The 19,803-nt window shown below is 45.5% G+C and overlaps 6 protein-coding genes across 6 annotated transcripts; 5 read left to right on the top strand and 1 right to left on the bottom strand.

The window, feature by feature from the left end:
* Positions 1-248: 248 nt before the first annotated feature.
* Positions 249-1,222, top strand: LOZ57_002672 (uncharacterized protein; the record flags this gene model as incomplete). Its single annotated transcript, XM_049251735.1, has 3 exons — positions 249-653; positions 711-1,061; positions 1,112-1,222. The coding sequence occupies 3 exons, from the start codon at positions 249-251 to the stop codon at positions 1,220-1,222; spliced, it is 867 nt and encodes a 288-aa protein (XP_049109540.1).
* A 4,559-nt stretch (positions 1,223-5,781) lies between these two features.
* LOZ57_002671 (uncharacterized protein) lies at positions 5,782-6,267 on the top strand (the record flags this gene model as incomplete). The annotated part of the gene is made up of 1 exon (XM_049251734.1): positions 5,782-6,267. The coding sequence occupies one exon, from the start codon at positions 5,782-5,784 to the stop codon at positions 6,265-6,267; it is 486 nt and encodes a 161-aa protein (XP_049109539.1).
* Positions 6,268-6,738: 471 nt separating this feature from the next.
* On the top strand, positions 6,739-8,955 carry LOZ57_002670 (uncharacterized protein; the record flags this gene model as incomplete). Its single annotated transcript, XM_049251733.1, has 4 exons — positions 6,739-6,937; positions 7,812-7,987; positions 8,035-8,381; positions 8,448-8,955. 4 exons carry the CDS (start codon positions 6,739-6,741, stop codon positions 8,953-8,955), a joined length of 1,230 nt encoding a protein of 409 aa, XP_049109538.1.
* A 2,352-nt stretch (positions 8,956-11,307) lies between these two features.
* LOZ57_002669 (uncharacterized protein) lies at positions 11,308-13,902 on the top strand (the record flags this gene model as incomplete). Its single annotated transcript, XM_049251732.1, has 1 exon — positions 11,308-13,902. One exon carries the CDS (start codon positions 11,308-11,310, stop codon positions 13,900-13,902), a length of 2,595 nt encoding a protein of 864 aa, XP_049109537.1.
* Positions 13,903-14,939: 1,037 nt separating this feature from the next.
* Positions 14,940-17,754, top strand: IRC5 (putative ATPase; the record flags this gene model as incomplete). Its single annotated transcript, XM_049251731.1, has 4 exons — positions 14,940-15,155; positions 15,214-16,044; positions 16,098-16,836; positions 16,895-17,754. 4 exons carry the CDS (start codon positions 14,940-14,942, stop codon positions 17,752-17,754), a joined length of 2,646 nt encoding a protein of 881 aa, XP_049109536.1.
* A 262-nt stretch (positions 17,755-18,016) lies between these two features.
* Positions 18,017-19,357, bottom strand: END3 (endocytosis defective- protein; the record flags this gene model as incomplete). The annotated part of the gene is made up of 3 exons (XM_049251730.1): positions 18,017-18,756; positions 18,822-19,056; positions 19,118-19,357. The coding sequence occupies 3 exons, from the start codon at positions 19,355-19,357 to the stop codon at positions 18,017-18,019; spliced, it is 1,215 nt and encodes a 404-aa protein (XP_049109535.1).
* Between the last annotated feature and the right edge of the window lie 446 nt (positions 19,358-19,803).

Below are 19,803 nucleotides of genomic sequence, written 5' to 3'. Positions count from 1 at the left end.
CTTGACCTGGTTGAACCAACATTCTGCCTAAAATCGATTCCACCCCCAAGCATACATGGCGCTTTCTACCACCCTGAACCACAGGGAGAATGCATATCCTTACCCAAGACTAGCTCATACCTCACACAGTTAATGCAATTAATAAAGGCGTTCTGGACTGCTTTCACTGTATTCTTCTTTCGAACGCACAAAAGCTTGACTTTAGGGCAGGAATTTCAAGGCTACCAGAAGAAATCCAAAAAATGATCATGGAATATGATATTGGCCGGTTACTATTTATTCTAGAAACAGCGTCTCAGTTAGCGAATGAGAAACTTGACTCCGTTGAAATTCCAGACACCAGACTTACAGTTACTGAGTTGAAGTTACAAACCTCCTCAATACGAATCCATTATATCAACATCGGCAAGAGGTTATATCTGAATCGTGTTTCTGATCCTATTCTTAACGAAACTGAAGGTGGCCAATGGACTGAATATACCCTTGAAGATTACTTTGCTGTCAAAAGTGACGAGATGGGCATTGTGGACATTGCTTTTTCTCAGAAAAACAGGCGCCCATGCTGGATTTTGAACAATCCTGCTGAACCCTTTGACCCTGAGTTTTCTGAAGTAAAAGGTGTGGATATTCGTGGTCTGAGAGTTATTCGAGATGTTTGTGGTTTGAAATCTATGCCTCTTTGCCACGCCCACTAATTTGGCCTTTCAAAGTCTCGTAAATGCCGAGCGATTACTGTATTGAGCCGGACGGGAGGAGAACCCTTCTTCTACAAAACCCCCTATCCTCCCAAAGATGCGTGGGTTGATGCAGGTTTTCCAATAAAGTCGCCACTTGCTCCAACAGATCCTTTCAGTTACGTGTCAAAGGCAACATACATCCCGTTTAAGGATCTGAAAAAGATAGTGTTGTATCTCGACCCTTCTCGTGTTGGGGTTCAAAGGATTGCCCTTGATCGTTCGGGAGACTATGGAGAGCATGTTATACACTTCTCCTCCTCCCCAACATACTTAAAATTTTTGATCTGTGCTGTGGGAATTGGCTTCAATTATCCATGGCTCCAGGTTAGTACCAGCTTCCATAAGTCTCTTTTTGAATATTCTGACATGAATAGTTTGAGGTTAATGGAGAGTGGATACCTCCTATTCATGAACATTGCTTTGTTATTCATGAAGTTGTACTAAGGACGTTGAGGGATTGTGGTGGGGAAGAACCTTTTCAATGATCCCAAATCACATCAGTTTCATCTTAATGCAAAAGAACGATCTTCAAAATACTACCTTTTGCTAAATTATCTAAGAATTTATTTTCGGGAATGACGCCTATTTTGTGTTCTAGAACTAAGGATTGAATTTAGTTGGTAGGTAGTAGTAATAGACGAAGAAGTTGTAGTTTGAAGCTCAATACAAATGGAATATTAATTCCTGAAGAAAAGACAGTGGTAGAGAGTTTCCGCGACGATATTTTTCTCAGTCTCGCAGTTCAACGGATATTGTGCCAGTGGTCGTCCATCTTCCCTGCCCAGCACTTCGTAGAACTGGCATTCCATCACCCCATTTCTAGCAGCGACAAATGCAAAGCCCTTGGGAGCGCTGGCATCATAGGCATGTCGAACCACAAAGCTTTCCTGATCAGGAAATCCCAAAGTCACCGACACTGTCCCAAATACATAAATTGTTTTGCCGTGTATAATCTGTATTTCGTGATAATCCGGTACCGTATTAACGGGAAAAGTCGGCTGATAGCCCGCGCCCAGCTATCATTTTGTTGGTTACCATTGCCTCGCGCTCTAAGCGCCCGCCCCCATAACAGAAAAGAAGAGGGAAAGATAATGCGCCGACAAAGAAATGTGGTAATTTTCTAGAGGGCTTATTATTCTCGTAGGAATGGTTGGGCCAGAGATAACTCCTGAAATATAAAGCGACAGGGGACGCGCGGCACTGGAAACGAGAACGTGGGGGGGAGGGGCATTCGTGGTCCTTGACCACGGTGCTTTTTGAATGGACATAAAGAGCAGTTTAAGGCCAGTACAAAGCATTTTAATTAATAGAACACTTGGGTAATTCAGCCTCAGTGATAGTTATGGGGCCAGCAGATGAAGCACTGACTCTGACATTAACTTGAAAAGAGCTCACCGCGATGAGTAGCAGTGACGATAGCTTAAGTACCTACCCAGTATGGAGTAGCATGCTGCATTCAGAGGCGTGTATTTTTTGTAGCCAGATTCTCATTGTATTTATTCTATTTATTAATGCCTATAATCATGTTTTTGATGATTGTTTGGTATAAGTAGATAGGTTTGCAAGTTCTCTATCCTAAAGTGACAGAGTACGGAGTAGTTAAAGTCAACTACTCCGAGCTCCGTGTGGTTTTTCAAAAATACATGTAAAACCGTAACCCCAATTTCCCAATGCGCTGGCACATTAAAATCGAAGACGACCGCTATTCCTTTTTTGGGGTGGCAGCCCGTGCCTTTGAGCAGAACTGCCCCCCACAATAATCATGTTCAACTTTACTCCATACTACAGATAAACCTTGCTATTAGTTAGAACTCGCACTTTACTAGAGATCCTACGAAGTACTACGGAGTACTCCGTACTCCGTACACCTTGGGCATGATAGGCGTTGGGGTGCGGCACTAGCCGCATCCGGTTAATTATTATCTTGGTAGGTACAGTCTCCTTCCTAGTTAGCTAGCCATCTGATTATGCATACTCCGCACGGAGTACATGCTAGCTATACCTATTTGAAATAGGCCGGCAGCATATCTGTTAAGGATGCATTTTCTTGAAACCATGAGGGTGGATGAGTAAAGTTGATATTTCTGCAGTAGCTACAGAGCGCCTACTGTACCTGGAAATACAATTTTTGAGAGATTCTCTGGGAAGTTTCATATCGCGCTCTCTCTCTTCTGCAGTCTGCCCTATAAGTGTTGTTATGCTTTGAGGTATAGCCGTGACACTCTGTTGATTTGAATATGAGACTTCTACCACACCTTTACTGAGCTAGGGTTTAGGTTGGGCATACAATAAAAAACATATGTAGCTGAAATTTTCAGCCAGAGTCCTGCGTCCAATTGATATTCCTTCTGTGGCTCTGGAAAGCAACTAAATTTCTAAGGCACGAAGTGGATATGGCCTGCTATACTAAGGTATGATGTCCCACAAACGCATCTGTCAAGTTGAGCCAGCCATCCCGTGTGTTGAAGGATAGTGGACTTTGCGGAATGGAATGATACATCACCAATGGAACCTTCGTGGCCAACTGTGGACATGTATAAAAAGGCGCAGGCTTGAAAGAAAAGGCGGGAGTAAGATACAATGTAATCCTTCACAATTCCCACAGATGGCTTCGGGGTCTGTTGTGAGGATGATGCCAGCCGGGACGGAGGCAAAAACAGAATAGGCATGTGAGGGGACCCGTGTACGCGGGCTGCGTGAAACTTGAGCGGGGCGGGGCTCATGGCACGGGAAGGATCGTGACTAACAACAACATGCGTACTCTACTGTACTCCACCTCCAATTGGACAACGGCTAGCAGCACTGGACTTAGCCTATTGTTGCGCCCGACAGAAGGATTGTATATCCAGCCGTCGCGGGCTATTAGCATCGGCAACCGGAAAGGCGAGAAAATGACGACGTCAAACTGATCAGCCCAACAATTCCTGCGGCCACTGGACTCTCTTCATAGCAGCATAGTGCATCCTTCCCCCCATGTTTTCCCCAGCACTTACATAAAAAAAAAATGCTGGAAGTAAAGAGATGGGCCCCGAGGCTTTCAATTCCAGTCTCTATACCTGCGACGTCCGGGTATATAAAGGGCGTTCTGCACTCTCAAGTGTAGCCTGTATCAGCTTTCAATACAGTTCTCTTACATTGCAATCGGTCAGCCCAAGTCTCTTGATTCACAGATATTTGGCTTCCAAAACCTCAACAATGTTTAGCCATTTTATCCTCCTCTTTCTCTCCTTCACCGTGTATGTCTTTGGAAATGCGATACCGGCTACCGAAGAGCTTGCTGTGCCAGCGGCCGGCATTACATGGAGAAGTGTGCCAAAAAAAAATCAGAAAATAGCAATATTATATCGGAGCCCGGTCTTTCAAAAACTGATGCAAGAAGCCGTGGCTAAACGACAAGCGCAGTTTACACCAGACAGGCAAACAGAAGTTAATCGTTTGGTTGATATTATCAAAACCCGCCATACAATCTCTCCAAATAAGCCGCCAATCTTCGACAACGGCCACACTACCGAAACAACTTGTGATCAGGAGCGCCGCCATTGTGGGGGGAAAGTGACGTTCTTTACGCGCAACTCATTGACAAAAGTAATCAACGTTTCCGTGACTCCCAGACCAAATACGGAAATGACCCGACAAAATCACCTCACGACCGGCACCCTAAAGATGCAGCTTATTCAATCAACAGCACGCACGGTTGCTACCTCGACTGGTTGGAAGCTGGGAGGAAAGCTGACTGGGACGGCAAAAGGTATCGGGATTGACCTTTCGGCAGAATATTCTCAGAGCACTGAAAAATCCGAAACGACGACTCAACAGACATGGGATACTATCGATTGTCCGGCCAAACACGAATGTCGATTTGTAACCGTGACCTACTCGGTAACAATCAGCGGCAAATGCAAAGCTAGACCTCGTTGGACGTGTGGCAGTCAGGAAACCTATCCTTGCGAGGGCACTCCGCCACAACAGTCACAAACTAGCAGCTCGATTTCTGGTAAAGTGAAGGGACGTAATCATTGGTGGGGAACCGGAGTCTGCGAACAGTTCCGAAACAGAGCACTGCAATGCAAAAAAACATTGGAAGTCGATTGCCAGGGAACTTTCCCTCTCATCGGAGAGAATGGAAAGGCAGTTTCTCAGATTGCCGCGGTGGCAGTTCCTTTGTGATACGGCGTGGGCGTGGAATAGTAGCTAACTATGTGTCGTACCAAGCATACTTGGATGTTTTTAGACCCCGAGCTGAACAGGACCCACACTGTTAGTTCAACCTTCAGCAGTGTAGTTGTACAGGTAGATAGACAATTCAGCTTGTTTCAGGTCGCGCGTGTTGGGATTTCATCGTGGTTAAGTTTGAACTTCCGTAGCTGTGCCGTAGTTAGTTAACTAAGCATGGGTCCCTGGCCCGATATCGCCCTGATCCTATGTGAAGGCGGGGTAACTAGTTCGTTAGCAACAATCGGCGATCAAAGTGGCTGTGGCTGCAGGGCGACCTAAACGGCCAAGAAGGTGGCCCGCTATTCTGTTTTTCCCCGAATCCCACCAACCGGTGGCCTTCTATTTCTAGAACTCTCGCAGCAAGCACAGCATTGGAATGGAGCCCATGCCACTTCGATGGGCATCAGGTTCTGGAAAGGGGACGCGGAAAATAAAAGCGAAGGCAGGTTCGTGGATACTTATGGTGAGTACAGAAGAAACTTCAAGGTCTAAAATGGTGCCACTACTAGGGTTTGGGTTTCATCTTATCCTTTTGTTTTCGTTCCTCGGTCCATGTTCCATTGCAGAAACACTACGCGATGCCCAGCCCCCAAACGATACTTCTAGAGAATGGTTTGGGCTACCTCGAGGAGCCTTGACAAGAAAGTTATCCTTGAGAAATTGGTAGTGAGCGGTATCGTCTCTATTTTATGCATTCTGAAGCTTGTGTGCTTATATCCATGAAATAGCTTTGGACCTTAATCGCCGCGCCCTGCTAATTGCAACGATGTCATCCATTGGCAGCCCCAGCGTCAGACGTTTTGTTAGGTGACTTGATGTCATAACAGCGATGGCGCTGACCACCGTAACTACTGTTTCACCAAACTCTCTGAGTGTGCTCTCGCCTATTGAGTCTAAGGGTGCTAGGAGCCCTAAACATCGTGCACCTCTGAAAGATCCAAAAAAACCAGAACCTGCGGATGAAGCCGGCCTTAAATGGCCTTGGGAAACCATACCGATTCCAAGTCGTACTCCAAAACAAACGCTGAAAAGTTCCTTGGCTACTTCTCACCCAGCGCCATCCTCAGACCCCCCTACTTGGACGTCGAGGCGCCCCCAAGAAAGTTCTGAATCTTCTTTGACTTCGTCACCAACGCCTTTGTCGATCCCCAACTCCGATTCTGGACTTGATGGCCATTCGGGACTAGCAAATGGATATAATTCTGGAAGCGGGGGACGACAAGTGGCGAGTACAGGAAATTCCTTAGCTCCTAAACTTCCAGTTATACTCACGACATTTCCTTTTCTTGGAGGTTTGGTTGTCGGTTTCCTATGAAATGGATACTTTTCATTTATATATTTCTTTGGGGACAAATACCCCCCCACTTTCAAATACCTTTACCGTTGGACGACCGTTTATGAGTTTGGAGAATTAGACCTTCGCACAGCACTAATTGCTGGAATGAATTAATGGATATATGAAAGCTCATCAGCTGCCACCTGGCCCTGGGTATACGCTTCCACGCACCGGTTGAAATTCAAAAACCCCAAACTCTAAAAAAGATTAGGATCTTGTAACCACTCAATACGTCATGTTATACTGATAACAGCTCAAAATCTACCTCTTCCGCCCCTAGTTGTGAATTTGGATACTCGAAAACCCGAAATTTGAAACTCCTGCAATGGTAATAGAAAAGCTAAGGGGAATTGGCCTTTATATTTGGGATGAATTCGCGGTCTTCATGCCTTGGAAAACAATGCCACGGCTACGTTGCCAGGCAGACCCGTTTTTGATTATCTCGGCAGCATGATGCTAATCCCAGGATTACAATCGGCCAATGACTATCAAGCAGACCAGGCACAACGTGGCTTCAGAGCATTCGACATAGATGACACATTTTGCATGTCAGATATCGACGTGTTTATCCCGATGCCGTTTTACGACCCTTTGCGCACCGCACTTAAACGGATTCGTGTAAGCCTTATCGTGGGCACACGAAAGCGAGGTAGGTTTAACCACTACTCTCAGACAGCGATACCCGTAGCTTTCTAGCGACGGGCATCTGCCAATTGTCAATATGAACCCGTGGCAACAAAATGTCGTATATTCAAAATAAGAAGCTTGGGACAAGTGTTCCGGGCAGAAAATCTCTCAGCCTGCGGAAATAGTACTTATTACGTGCGCAACAGGCACCTCCTTTTTTTTTTTTTTTTTTTTTTTTTTTTTTCGCTTTCCTTCTTTCTCTCGCCTGCAGGCTACCGCAAAGCCACCCTGTTCCCCGAAACCCAAGGCGTGACGAAGTGTGACCAGGCAGTCGCCGTGGTGGCGCGAACTCGTCACATCACGTGCGCCGCCTGCCCCATCACACCGTTCCTGGCGCGCGTCTTCCCGCCTTACCGAGCGTTTATGTCATCCCGCCCATTAGTCACCGACTGCGCTACTCCGTTTTGGGCTCCGGGGCTCGTTCCAGTCTTTGATGTGCTGACATACCAACAGGTAGTTATAACTTGACTGTATCGCTTATAGTCGTTGGTCGAGCTTCTGATTTGGAATCCCCCGACCTGGATTGTCTCAGGTGATCGTCGTCTAGGACCCGCGTGAGTCCGCTATTTAGTTAAGGAACTCCGATAACTCATTTTTATCCACACCCCTGCACCTGGCTGGATAACTAGTCGAAGTTCCGCGGATTGTGCTGAAAGTTTAGTCGCTGATTACATAGTGAGTCACGGCACAGCCTTCTCTAAAGTTTCTCTTCCTGCTTGCTTAAATGGGAATGGCAAGTGTACCCTAGTACGGCGACATACCTTGTCCTTCGATTGAAATGCTATAGCACGAATACGGTTAGGCAGCGTCATTTAGCTACTAATATCTCCACTTAGGGAAACGCTCTATTGCTGTTCGTTGTGAGGCCACTACTCTAAGCGCTGAGAAGCCCTGCGGAAGGACGCGTTTGTTCTTAGAGTTTCAAATGACATTTCTCGCTCTACCCATTCTTCTACTGGTCAATAATGCCATCCGCCAGTTGAATCTGCCCACACTGATGAGCCGCATCGAGGTTACATAATCGTGCTCGATATTGCCGCCCTGTTTACCATTTATAAGGGCCTAATCGCCCTGCTTGTACCTGTGGAAATGTATCAGTCTGATATCTCATCAAAGAATACTACTCAAAGCGACCATATTTCACTCATGTCTGACGCAAGTGGAGATTCTGACTGCTCTAGTCCCCGGGCTGTGGCCTCCACGCCGATCACTGTTGTGGCCGTCATAAAAAAGACGGTCATGTCAGCGGCTTCCAAAAGCAACCGCTTAACAGGAGGGTTAAAACGCCCAAGGTTGGCAATTAAACGTGCGCGCGATCCCCCTAGAAATGAAGCAGGGCAAATTTATTGTGATCACCCTGAATGCCGAAATATTACTCCAACTTTTCGTAGGCCTTGCGAATGGAAGTAAGTACTCCCCCTATGCTCTTACCGCCTGCTTCATCTAGCCTAACAATTCTCACTTTCATACAGTAAACATATGGACAAACATGACAGACCCTATAAATGTTGCAACCCAGATTGCACAAAGCTACCCGGGTTTACATACTCAGGGGGTTTGCTTCGACATCAGCGAGAAGTGCATGACATGCACACGCCGCAAAAAAGGTTAATGTGCCCACACACAGAGTGCAACCGTAGCTCAGGAAAGGGGTTTACCCGGCAAGAGAACCTTAATGAGCACCTGCGACGACTACACAGTAGAGCATCGCAGAAAAATACGATTCTTTCAACCCCCTCAACAAAACGAAGCCCTTCTGGCTCAGAGAAGATACCAGGAAAAGTCTCTGGTTCGGCGTCACCAATTCAACCGGCAAAAAAAAGAAAGCGAACAATGAGCGATCCCGGAAACAGCTCTGGTGTCGATTCCCTGCGCGGCGAAGTCGTTCGCCTTAGAACTGAAATACAGCAGAAAGATTCTCGACTAGATGAGTTAGAGAAAGTCGTCAAAGAGTTGCGGAAGACGATTAAATGTGAATGAGTGAATGCATCTGCAGGTGTTTCTTTTTGGCAGCATAGTCAGCCTGTCTTTCTAGTTATGGGGCTGGACGGGCTTGTATGCGTTCAGCGTTTTTTTGCAGTAACAAGATCGGATGATTGATAAAATGTGGCTGCCTTCTTTTTCGGGAAAAATTTGTGTTTGACTAATTTGGGCGGCCTCGTGAGCAAGCGTTTCCGGCATTATACCCCGTCCGATGCATTCGACAGCGTACTTTTTTTCTGCCTGAAGGCAAATGAATATAACTATTTACTATGTACCCCTTATCCAACATGAGCGGTATCAGGAACGCGGGTTTCTTTGTTTGAAGAGCGATATCATATACTCTGTAGATGAAGCATTGCACTGCCGTTACCTGTATCATTAGACCTGATCATTCTTGCGTAGGGAGGTGTCAATAGCCGGTTGGCTGGTACGGGTGTGATGTTCGTGGTGCATCTAGGGCACCACCTCGCCTAACATGCTGGTCTGCAAGTTGTGCCGCCGTGAGTTGGCGGTTTAAAGGATGTCAGGGGCGCCCCTGCGACTCAAAATGAGGCTCTACAAGGGGCGCCAGATTAGGGTTAGCCAAACTCAACTTCAAGTGACCCCACTCCGGCGCCAAAAACACTTCCCACGACTTGCCACCGTCACAACCCACGGCGTGAAGCTCCAGTCTATCTGTCTTGTTACGAGACTACAAGCCTTGTATGCATACCACGCACACACATGTTCATATGAAGAAACCACCGTCATATTTGACCCTCTCTTTGCGTTCCTGAGTGAAAAAGCGAAGAGGCGACACCGAAAAAACTCGATTTAGCGGTTCCAGGACTGCCTTCGTCCCAAACAAACAAGATATATCTCTTCCTTTTTCCCATAGTCTTTTGTGGATATTGTTTATTGCTGGCACATTTGACTCGACCAACACAAAAAATGGTTTTGCTTATGCGTCGTACACAGGGTTGCGCCCTTTAGGAGCGACGACGTCCCAGTTACTCGTGTCGTCATTTCGTATATCCCAATTTTCTTCGATCCCTAGAAACAGAATGGCTAAGTCGACTATTACTCGTCGAGGCTATCATTCGACAAGCGGAGAGGCTCATTATATCCCCCTTTTTTATACTTAGCTCCTCTTTTGGCCTCACGAGACATTACCAAACCATGCAGTTTTTCCTCCAGCCCTTTAATATAAAAAAAAGCCACGTTTACTACTATTTATTACCTTTAAGTGCAGCTTCTCCTGTGGTGCATACGGTATCCGCCTTTATGAGACTGGAATCGATGAGCAGGCGTACTGATAGCATGGTGGGTAGAGCTTTAGGCAACATTATGATCTCCTGTGTCTGTACAAATGCCAAACGCCTGCTCCAAGCCCCTCAAAACCATATTAAATATTTTGAAGGTTTTTGCTCAATGCAAGCTTGGTATCGATCACCCCAGTCCCTATCCGGGAAGCCGCTACTCGAGGGAATTGAGCTCGATGCAGGACAGGGAAGGGCGTTGGAGGAAACAAAACTGATCCAAGACTGAGTCTATTATCTGTGTTGAGTGGCTCGCTCTTCCTGTAAACTGACGGGGAATTATCTTGCTGCCGTTTTGCAACGGCATCACGCGACGCATGGGTAACATCTTACATCTTGTTTTCAAGGTGAGCTTTTAATATATGAAGCAATCAAGATTTGATTTAGGGTGCCTTCATATGCCTTCGTTTTCTATTTTTACAGGCAGTGTGTCTGAATCACTGACCAAGCTCTTCCTTGGGGTTGAATTCACTCATTGCACATGTTTATAGCATATGGCGCGCACGTTGAATGACAAATTGCCCATACAATAAAAATTCATTGTATTCGTCATCCTTAGCGCATCTCATCACTAATATATGATATCTTTGTTTATATTTCTATCCCCCAAAGGGGGAATATTCCCTTAAATTACGGGAAATCTTTCTGTTCACTCTAATACAAGCGGAATTTTCTAGCATGACAACATTGGCGGCAAGGCAATCCAATATTGGCCCGTTACAGTTACTCAGAGAACCTAGTGAAGATTCAGTCCTTCACTCTACATCCTCTTGACTCTCCTTGATACCTGTTCCTTGAGGATGAGGCATCTTTTGTGATTATTTTTTACCTCTCTATCCTGAGTAACCTTATGCTCATTTAACCATTATTAAAACATAGACTCACATTTTTCCTGAGTTCATACCAACTGCTTATATGTGTTGAAGCTAGTTGGCTGTGCCTTTGCACTCTTCCATTTAAACTAGCTCCCTTTGCAGCCCTGAAAAAAAAAAAAAAAAAGGGAACGGAAGAATAAAATATTCAAAATAGCAAAACACTCGTTGGTGAAACAATGCGTCTTCGAGAGCGGGGCGCTCTTCGCCCACCTGTTCGTTTTGCAGATGACATTATTACGATCCCCCGGTCCGTAACCCGTTCGGTCTCTTCTCCTGGCACATCGCCGTCCCCTTCCGTGTATTCCAGAAACGTGTTTCCGATGAAGACTGAATGTGGTATTAATAACTCCGCTTCTTTCCCTACGTTAGACCATCCTCTCCCGGAGAGTGAGACGCGGTCTAAAGGAGAAAGGTCATTATCAGAGAAGAGAAAAAGAGGACAAGCGGCAGGAATACAGTTTCCGAGAGGCGGCTGCAGGCCTCCTCTCCCAACTCCACCAGATATGACCCCAATGCAAACACAATGTCAACCGCGAGATGAACTAGGAAATAAAATGATGGACTTTGATGGTGATGGCATCGAGCCTGAAGAAGAAAATGTTCTCGATATGTACGAGTTTGAGACGAGTGATGAGGAAGAAGACAATAACATTGTTGAAGAAGGGGATGGGAATAATATTGTGGATTACGGAATTAATCCCGATCACTTTCGTAATGTGGAATGGAGAGACCTTGGGCCCATTCTTCAAACCACGATCATTGAGAACCTGAGCGATCGGTACCACTGGGCACAGATTATGACGCTACTGAAGCTTTCCCCCCAAGACGAAAGAGATGCATTTGAACATATCACGGCACGGGTGGGGCAGGTAGAAAGGGAGAATACGTATCTCAAAGAGATGCGAGATAAGCAGCACAGGGCCCTTCTTCAAATAGATAACAGTTCATTGAAACAATCGCGCGTTCCAGCTCAGCTTATATTCCAGAATAATTCAGAACGTTATCTTCGAGAATTGACCACAGGCTCACGCCCGGATTATTGGATGAGCACAGCAAAGGATGTCGTCGCGGCAAGGTGTTATTTGCGTCGGATCGGCCTCGACCCCAGTCTTGCGGGTCAATGGAGTTCTGGTTTTGCTGAAATCCAGGCGCCATCAGGTAATAACCAATCTGCCGTGGAGGACCTTGTGTGGGTATTTGATCCTAATCACCCGGATGGGATTCAGCAGGATACTGTCTCAGCGATAGGTGCACAAAGCCCCCCACGAAGCAGCCTTCAGCGCCCTAACCCTGTGTCTCAACCTCCACATCCAGTGAATGCTTCAGAACTAACACCGAATATTCGCCCAATTGAGTCTGTAGGGATACCGAAAGACACTGACTTTAAGGAAACAAGTCCCCCTAAGGAGACAGCAGAAACGAAACCATATCGATTATGTTCCTCAGGCAAGGACACAGCCAATGACATCCTTTATAAAAACGAAACACCTTATAATACACCCTTTAGCCCTCGAAGTTATGCTGCATCAGAAGCAAACTCTGAAGATACGATCTTTCGCGTAAGTATCGGTCCAGAAGGCGCTGCGAGGGTTGATAGCTTTTTTGAAATTCCTGTGGAGTTACAACTATTCCCATCCAGTCCGCCATTGCCTTTCGTTAGCTCTGTCTCAACTCCCCAGAGGCAATCTTTTGACCCCATTCCATCCGATTCATTTTCAGAGGCATCGGCAGTATTGAACTTGAAGGAAAATGTAAAGCCAACCTCAACACCGACAAAAGGGAAGCAGAAGCACAAAAAGCCATTGGAGAGAGCACTGTCTGGCTCATGGTGGTACGATCTTCTAGCTTCCAGTTCCGTTCCCTTGACTGCAGAATCCAGTGCTCGAAAGAACCTACAGGATATATTGCTACCTGTCAGGGCAGAAAGTGAAATTCGCCATTTATCCCGGCCAAATACCCATAATCAAGCGTCAACAAAACCCCAAGCCATGCAGCTCCCTATCCGTACCTCACCACTAAAGCAGGCAGGTAATACTAGTTTCTACAACATTAGTGACATACCAACAACACCTCGAGAAGTAGGCTCCGATCAACTTTCAGCCATGCTGGATTCTCCCGACACAAATGGTGAATATAGCGAAGAAGAACAAGGCCAAGCGTCAAATACACTCATTTTGGAAGGGAAGAATGAGTCTAAGAAGGACCCACCAGATTCGCCGGTATCACTTCCACAAGCCCCTATTGAGCTCCTGAACTCTAGACAAGACCATGCTGCCAGTAACGATGACATAATTATGACAGACGAACTGGTACAGATGCTTTTAGAAGCTTCTGCTGTGGTAACAGAAGAGGAAAACATCAGTGCAGAGAGAAAATCCGAAGTCTTAATCTCCGAAACGGAGGTCAACACAACCTCGTCTGTGCTCCAAAATGCAGAGTTCAAGCGTGAGGCTACAGCCAAACAACCCGTGTTTCAACCATCGCAAATGTATTTCAATGGAACAGCACAGAACACCGAAATTGGTGGGCGAGGTGATGATACCCCAGACTTCGACAATCTCAGCTATGAAAAACTACCTGCCAGTGACTCGGAACAGCCTGGAGTGCAGAGCGAGCCAACCTTGCCAGAGTCGTTAAAAATATGCAAGACCAGAAAGCGACAGGGGAAGAGGTCTCCTACAGAGACTCAGAAAAGAAAAAGCTCAAGGCTAAACCCGCCTGGAACGAGAGCCCTGCGCCCACCCAGGTCAAATGTCCAGTACAAATTTTGAATTCTGGTATCTTGGACGATGCAGTTATGTTGGCTGATGTTTTTTTTGTTTGTGATGGTCTCAGTTTTGCTTTGGTTCAACCAATTCTTTTTGTCTTTTGAGTGAATTTGTTTGTGTAAATGTTTCATTCGTCCTTTGAGGTGTCCCTCTCTCCTATGGATTTAAAAAAGGTGGTAGGAAAACTGTAACTTGGTATGGGTTTTGTATTGAGTTAGACTCAGTTTGTCCGTTTGCAGGTCCCCAGGCGTCTTGACTGGTAATTAGTGATTCCAAGTACAGTTGTTATGAGTGTGCAACTGAGATGATGCGGGTTGAACTGTCCCCAGATGTTGCAAAGTGACTTAACAGATCTTGATATTGTATAATCAGATTAAGTTACTGAGTATTACTAATCTATCCACACAACTCTTGCCGGGGCGCCAGGGACGATCATGATATTCTTAGGATGAGGGTCATTGTGTTCAACTAGAGCGAAGTGGACCCGTTGAATGCCGTCAATCGCCTTGACCATTCGCTATCTGCTTTAGGTAACACAATTCATTGGGGAGGCGTCTTACTGATGTCTTAATCAGATTGAGCTTGACTTCTCAATCCTCCATGGCATCATTCTATTGAACCTACTCCGTACTCTGTACACTGCTGCAGTTCTCCAGCCAACTCCCAGGGCTCAAAGATTTGGTCACCTGATAAGTCCCGTGATATATCACCTGACTGACCCGACCAAGGACTTGCTTAGTCAGACGAGTTGGTTAGTTAGTTTACTAGCTTACTAAATGTTTGGCAAGGGTGAGTTAAATTGAATGCCAAACACGTGAACTCGCGTCGCGTTGGTGTGGCGTTTTGTCAAACATCAAATGCTGACCGGCTGAGAAGACAAACATCAAAGTGCTTGTACCTTTCTTGTTTGAAGATAATTTGAATACCTACAAACCAATCTGAGAGTATACATATATGCTAAGTAAGTGTATATCTATAGACATGAAGCATGAATTCTAATGCCTTTTATCCTTGTGTAGGAGATCAATTGAACTAAAGCGATGTCTTCCAATGTATCTGGTCAATCTTCCATATATCTACCTTCCACACCTATCACTAGTCCTTATTCCGGTTCCCCAAAAAAGGAAAATATAACGAACGTGGGAGGTGCTGATAATGACCATGGGGTTTCCAATTTGGGCATCCATTCGGAGGATGACGAGGAAGATATGGACCTCAAGGCTAAAGCGTTGACAAAACTATTAAAGACTAGTTCTGTACGTTGATATTATCCTACACTAGAGATTTTGGTAGATAAACTGACATACTAAGTAGGTTTTCGTTGCAATTATGGCGGAGAAAATGAAGGACCAACGAAAAAGACAACAAGAAGAGGCTCGAAAAGCAGCAGCTAAGAAGAGCGCTGCCGACCAAAAGAAGAAAAAGAAATCAAATGAAGCTACTTCGAGACGAGTGACTAGGGCTAATGAGAAGCAAGCTAAACAGCCCCAGCCCACTGCACCCAGCAAGGACTTGGCTTCAGAGCCGCGTTTACCAAAAGCACTCATCAAAAACCAGGCTAAAGTAGTCATTTCCAGCAACTCCCTTACAAATTATTTCCACAAGGCCGATGTTGGCATACCAGAGAATAACCCAACTGTTCAAGAAGCGCTTGCTCAAGCCGCAGAAGAATTCGAAAGTAAGCCTACTACACTAGGGTCGCAGGAATTAGTGGCAACTCAGCAACCTGCACTGGTCACGGGCGGGCGGATGAGGGACTATCAGCTTGAAGGCTTGGAATGGCTAAAATCCCTGTGGATGAACGGGCTCTGCGGCATTCTTGCAGATGAAATGGGTCTTGGAAAGACAGTGCAAGCCATATCGCTGATTGCGTTTTTCAAGGAACATAAAATCTCTGGACCATTTCTGATCGCAACGCCGCTTAGCACACTAAGCAATTGGGTGAATGAATTTGCTCGATGGACGCCTAAAATCAAAACTGTTTTGTATCATGGAACAAAGGAGGATCGTGCTCAGATTAGACAGCTACGAATGAAAGTACAGGACCAGAAAAACTTCGATTTTCCTGTAGTTTGCACTTCATATGAAATATGCATGAATGACCGGAAATTTCTTGCAGACTACCAATGGAAATACATTATTGTTGTAAGTTGAGGGCTGGTTGCGTTCATAATATCCAGATTCTGACCACTGAGCAGGACGAGGGCCATCGGCTAAAGAACATGAACTGCCGGCTGATACAAGAGTTAATGTTGTATAACTCCGCAAACCGACTCCTGTTGACAGGGACCCCCCTACAGAACAATATTGCGGAGCTGTGGTCGCTTCTTCACTTTTTGCTCCCAGAAGTTTTTAGTGACTTAAACAGCTTTCAAAATTGGTTTGATTTTTCTTCTATCCTCGATTCAACGGCAAAAAAAGATATTGTTGAAAAGAGAAAACAAAATCTGGTGTCAACAATGCATGCAATTCTGAAACCATTCCTGTTGCGCCGAGTGAAGACAGACGTTGAAACAAATTTGCCAAAGAAGCGGGAATATATATTGTATGCCCCTTTGACTCCAGAACAGAAGGAGCTCTATCTTGCAATAGTCCAAGGTACTGGTCGACAATACCTGGAAGGTAAAGCTTTTGACAGACTTGAGCAAAAAAATGCGTCAGGGAGGCCGTCAGGATCCCGAAGTTTGAAACGAAGCTCCACCCAGAGCGGCAGTTCTACCCCGAATAAAAGCATCAGATCCGACCAAAGTTCTACACCCGGCGCCACTCTAAGACGACGTGGAAAACGGAAAACGGATTATAGAGAGATTAGTGATCGAGAGTTTAATGCGAAACTGAGGGAGTTGGAGAATGGGAAGCAAGAAGAGTTCAAAGAGTCGGAACTCAGTGAGGACGAGTTGATAGAGATTGAACGAGTGAAGACTATGCAATTAGCGAGTATGCTGCCTTATTTCTCTACCTGGGATGGGATACACATTACTAACATCACCTACAGGAAAAGAGATTTCTACAAAAAAGCTTCAAAACCCCCTAATGCAGGCTCGTTTGGCTTGCAACTCGCCTCATAATTTTTACTGGCCTTGGGACCAAGATTCTGACGTTGATGAGTCCCTCGTGACAGCCTCTGGTAAAATGCTTCTTCTAGACCGACTTGTTCCCTTTCTGCTATCCAGGGGCCATAAGATCCTGATATTCTCTCAGTTCAAAACACAACTCAACATTCTTCAGGATTGGACATATCTCCGCGATTGGAAGTGTTGCCGCATTGATGGCGATGTTAACCAGTCGGACCGCCAACTCCAGATTGACTCTTTCAATAACGATCCGGATCATAGAATATTTCTTTTAAGTACTCGAGCTGGCGGCCTAGGTATTAACCTTACTGCTGCTGATACAGTCATTCTTTTTGACTCGGACTGGAATCCACAGCTAGATCTCCAAGCTCAAGATCGTGCTCACCGTATTGGACAGACAAAGCCTGTAATCGTCTATAGACTGGCTTCCAGGGGAACAGTTGAGCAAAAACTTTTAGAAAGCGCAGATTCCAAGCGTCGACTTGAGAGACTGGTCATTCAAAAAGGCAAATTCAAGAATTTACTTGACATGTCTTCTACTGAGCAAAAAGACACTGACGAATTACGAAAAATTCTTGAAGGAGATCGGTTGGAGGTATTTGATGTTGGTGCCGGATCTAAGCCAGAGTCGCTCTTATCAAGAAAAGAGCTAGAAATATTAACGGATAGAAGCGAGGAAGCATATAATAGAGCGGAAAATGGTCTAGATAGAAGCGCGAACACGTTTCTGGCAGTTAAGAAAAACCGCGGGGGCGATGTAACGGATATTCTGAAAGAATAGATGGCGCAGCATAACCGCCGTATCGCCATCCCATTCAATATTTGCTTGCAGTTGAAGAAGGATCTTACTCTATAGAATGTACAGTACATACCTATCTAATGCCCAAAGTATGCAATAGAATAAAATATTTAATAAAGCGCGCCGAAACATCTAAACGTTGCGTGAATGTGCTCCTTTTAAAGCGTCAACTAGTATCCAAGAATAAATCTATGAAAGTAGATATATACTATTGCCAACGCTAAAAGACTAAAGACATGATAAACTATCTATTACGCTTCTCCTCTTCAATATCACGGCGTAAGTCTGCCAAAGCTTCATTCCGCTTGGCCTGGTGTGCCTTTAAACCCTCAAGCTGCTCGCCCACAGTCTGCACATCATCTCGTAAACGCTGCAAGTTCTCGCCTTCTTTCACTCTGCCTGTGCCCTCTCTCAATTCTCTCAGCTCTCGCTCCTTATATTCTAACATTTGTAGGGCTTCTTTTTTAATTAATGCCCAATTTGGGCCGCCAGCGGTCCGTCGGCCGTTAGCACGTTCTTCGGCGGCCGTGTTGGCAGCCTCCAGCTTCTTTTCTAGCTCCGCAAGCTCACGTCGCAGCCTAACCTTCTCCCATTCTTCATCTTGAACTGTTCCACTGAAATCAGTTCCCTGGGGCTTATAGCTTGCTCTTCCACCAACACCCAATCGGCTGAGGTATGCGTCCCCAAACTTTGCCTTGCGGCCTGTACTTGTGTCTCCATCATTATTAACACCCCATCGTTTAGCGGTGCGAACGTTGTCAAGCTGGTAATCGATTTTATTTGATTCGAAAGAGGAGCGGAGGGAAGCGGGGATGGTTCGTGGGATGCGATAGCCTTCATGTCTATTGTTGAGTATATGAAGAAATGCGAGGGATGCGTCTTTATTAATAGTAGAAGAGGCGTTTGGATTAACCAGGTTCCAGGCGGAGCGGATGTCTGTGTCAGGTACGGCGAGGGAATCGTAGAGTTGTTGGAGCGAAGAGACTAGCCGCAAGTGTTCATCAGTATACTGAAGCATAAAATGCGACAATAAGATAGGAGTGGCTTACAAGCTAACTCTCCACGGTGATTTTTATTTGCAGAGTATATATCTTCATATTTGGCTTTGTCGCTAGGGCTCATGTACCAATCGAAGCCATCTTTTAAGCCTGGTGTATCGTCGTCGTCCTCTACTCTTTCGAATTGCGGCTGGTGGCCAGATAGTGCTTGTGTAGCCTGGACAAGATGAGCTTTCGACTCTGGGACCAGCCATTCTGGTAGCTGGCGTGGGACGTCTGCTAATTCCTAGTTGGCATGTTGGTCAGCGAGATGCGTAGTCTTCCTTACAGCGCGACATTGCTCATACTCCATTAACGAGATCAAAAATAAGTCTCATAGCCACGCAAAATTCTTCAAAATCCAGCTCTCCATCTCCGTCAACATCTGCAAGATCCCAGACTTTCTCCAGCTGGTCATCCCTTAACCGGCTGTTTCTCAGAACGGTTGCCGCTTGAGCGTTATTCAAGCGGGACTGGCCATTGGAGAGGGAAGAGAAGATTTCCCAATAACGCTCCACCTCCCATTGCTCTATTTTCTTTTCAGACATATTAGAAAAAAGAAAACGACAAATCACTGTGTGGGGCGCATTCTTGACTCCCAAGTCAAAAGCCGTGAAGCAACTATGTCATGGCGGATGTTGCAGATGCTTACATAAGTATTGTTAACTATCCGAGCTTGATAGGGGCTCAAAATAATATGTACTTATCGGACGACACAGGAGCACGTGATGATCATGTGACTGAGCGTCTATAATATTGCGTCTGGTCTTGCTCCTAATGAATGAGACATGGATACTTATAGATGAACATGCTATAATCAAGGCTATGGGAAAAACATATGAAAAATCTCTAGCAAATCTCTGCCAGCTCAATAGACAAAGATAATGAAATTAGTATCATGATTGAGAAGAGAAGATGATGAATCTACAGTTCTTCAGTTTTTTCTTTAAAGATCTGATCATCTGACAAGTCATCTGACTTCTGCTCAACACAT

The sequence above is a fragment of the Ophidiomyces ophidiicola genome (assembly GCF_022830035.1).
Source record: "Ophidiomyces ophidiicola strain CBS 122913 chromosome Unknown scaffold_7, whole genome shotgun sequence".
Taxonomy (NCBI): domain Eukaryota; kingdom Fungi; phylum Ascomycota; class Eurotiomycetes; order Onygenales; family Onygenaceae; genus Ophidiomyces; species Ophidiomyces ophidiicola.
Note: the sequence above shows the minus strand (reverse complement) of the source record. Positions and strands in the feature narration are given on the sequence as shown.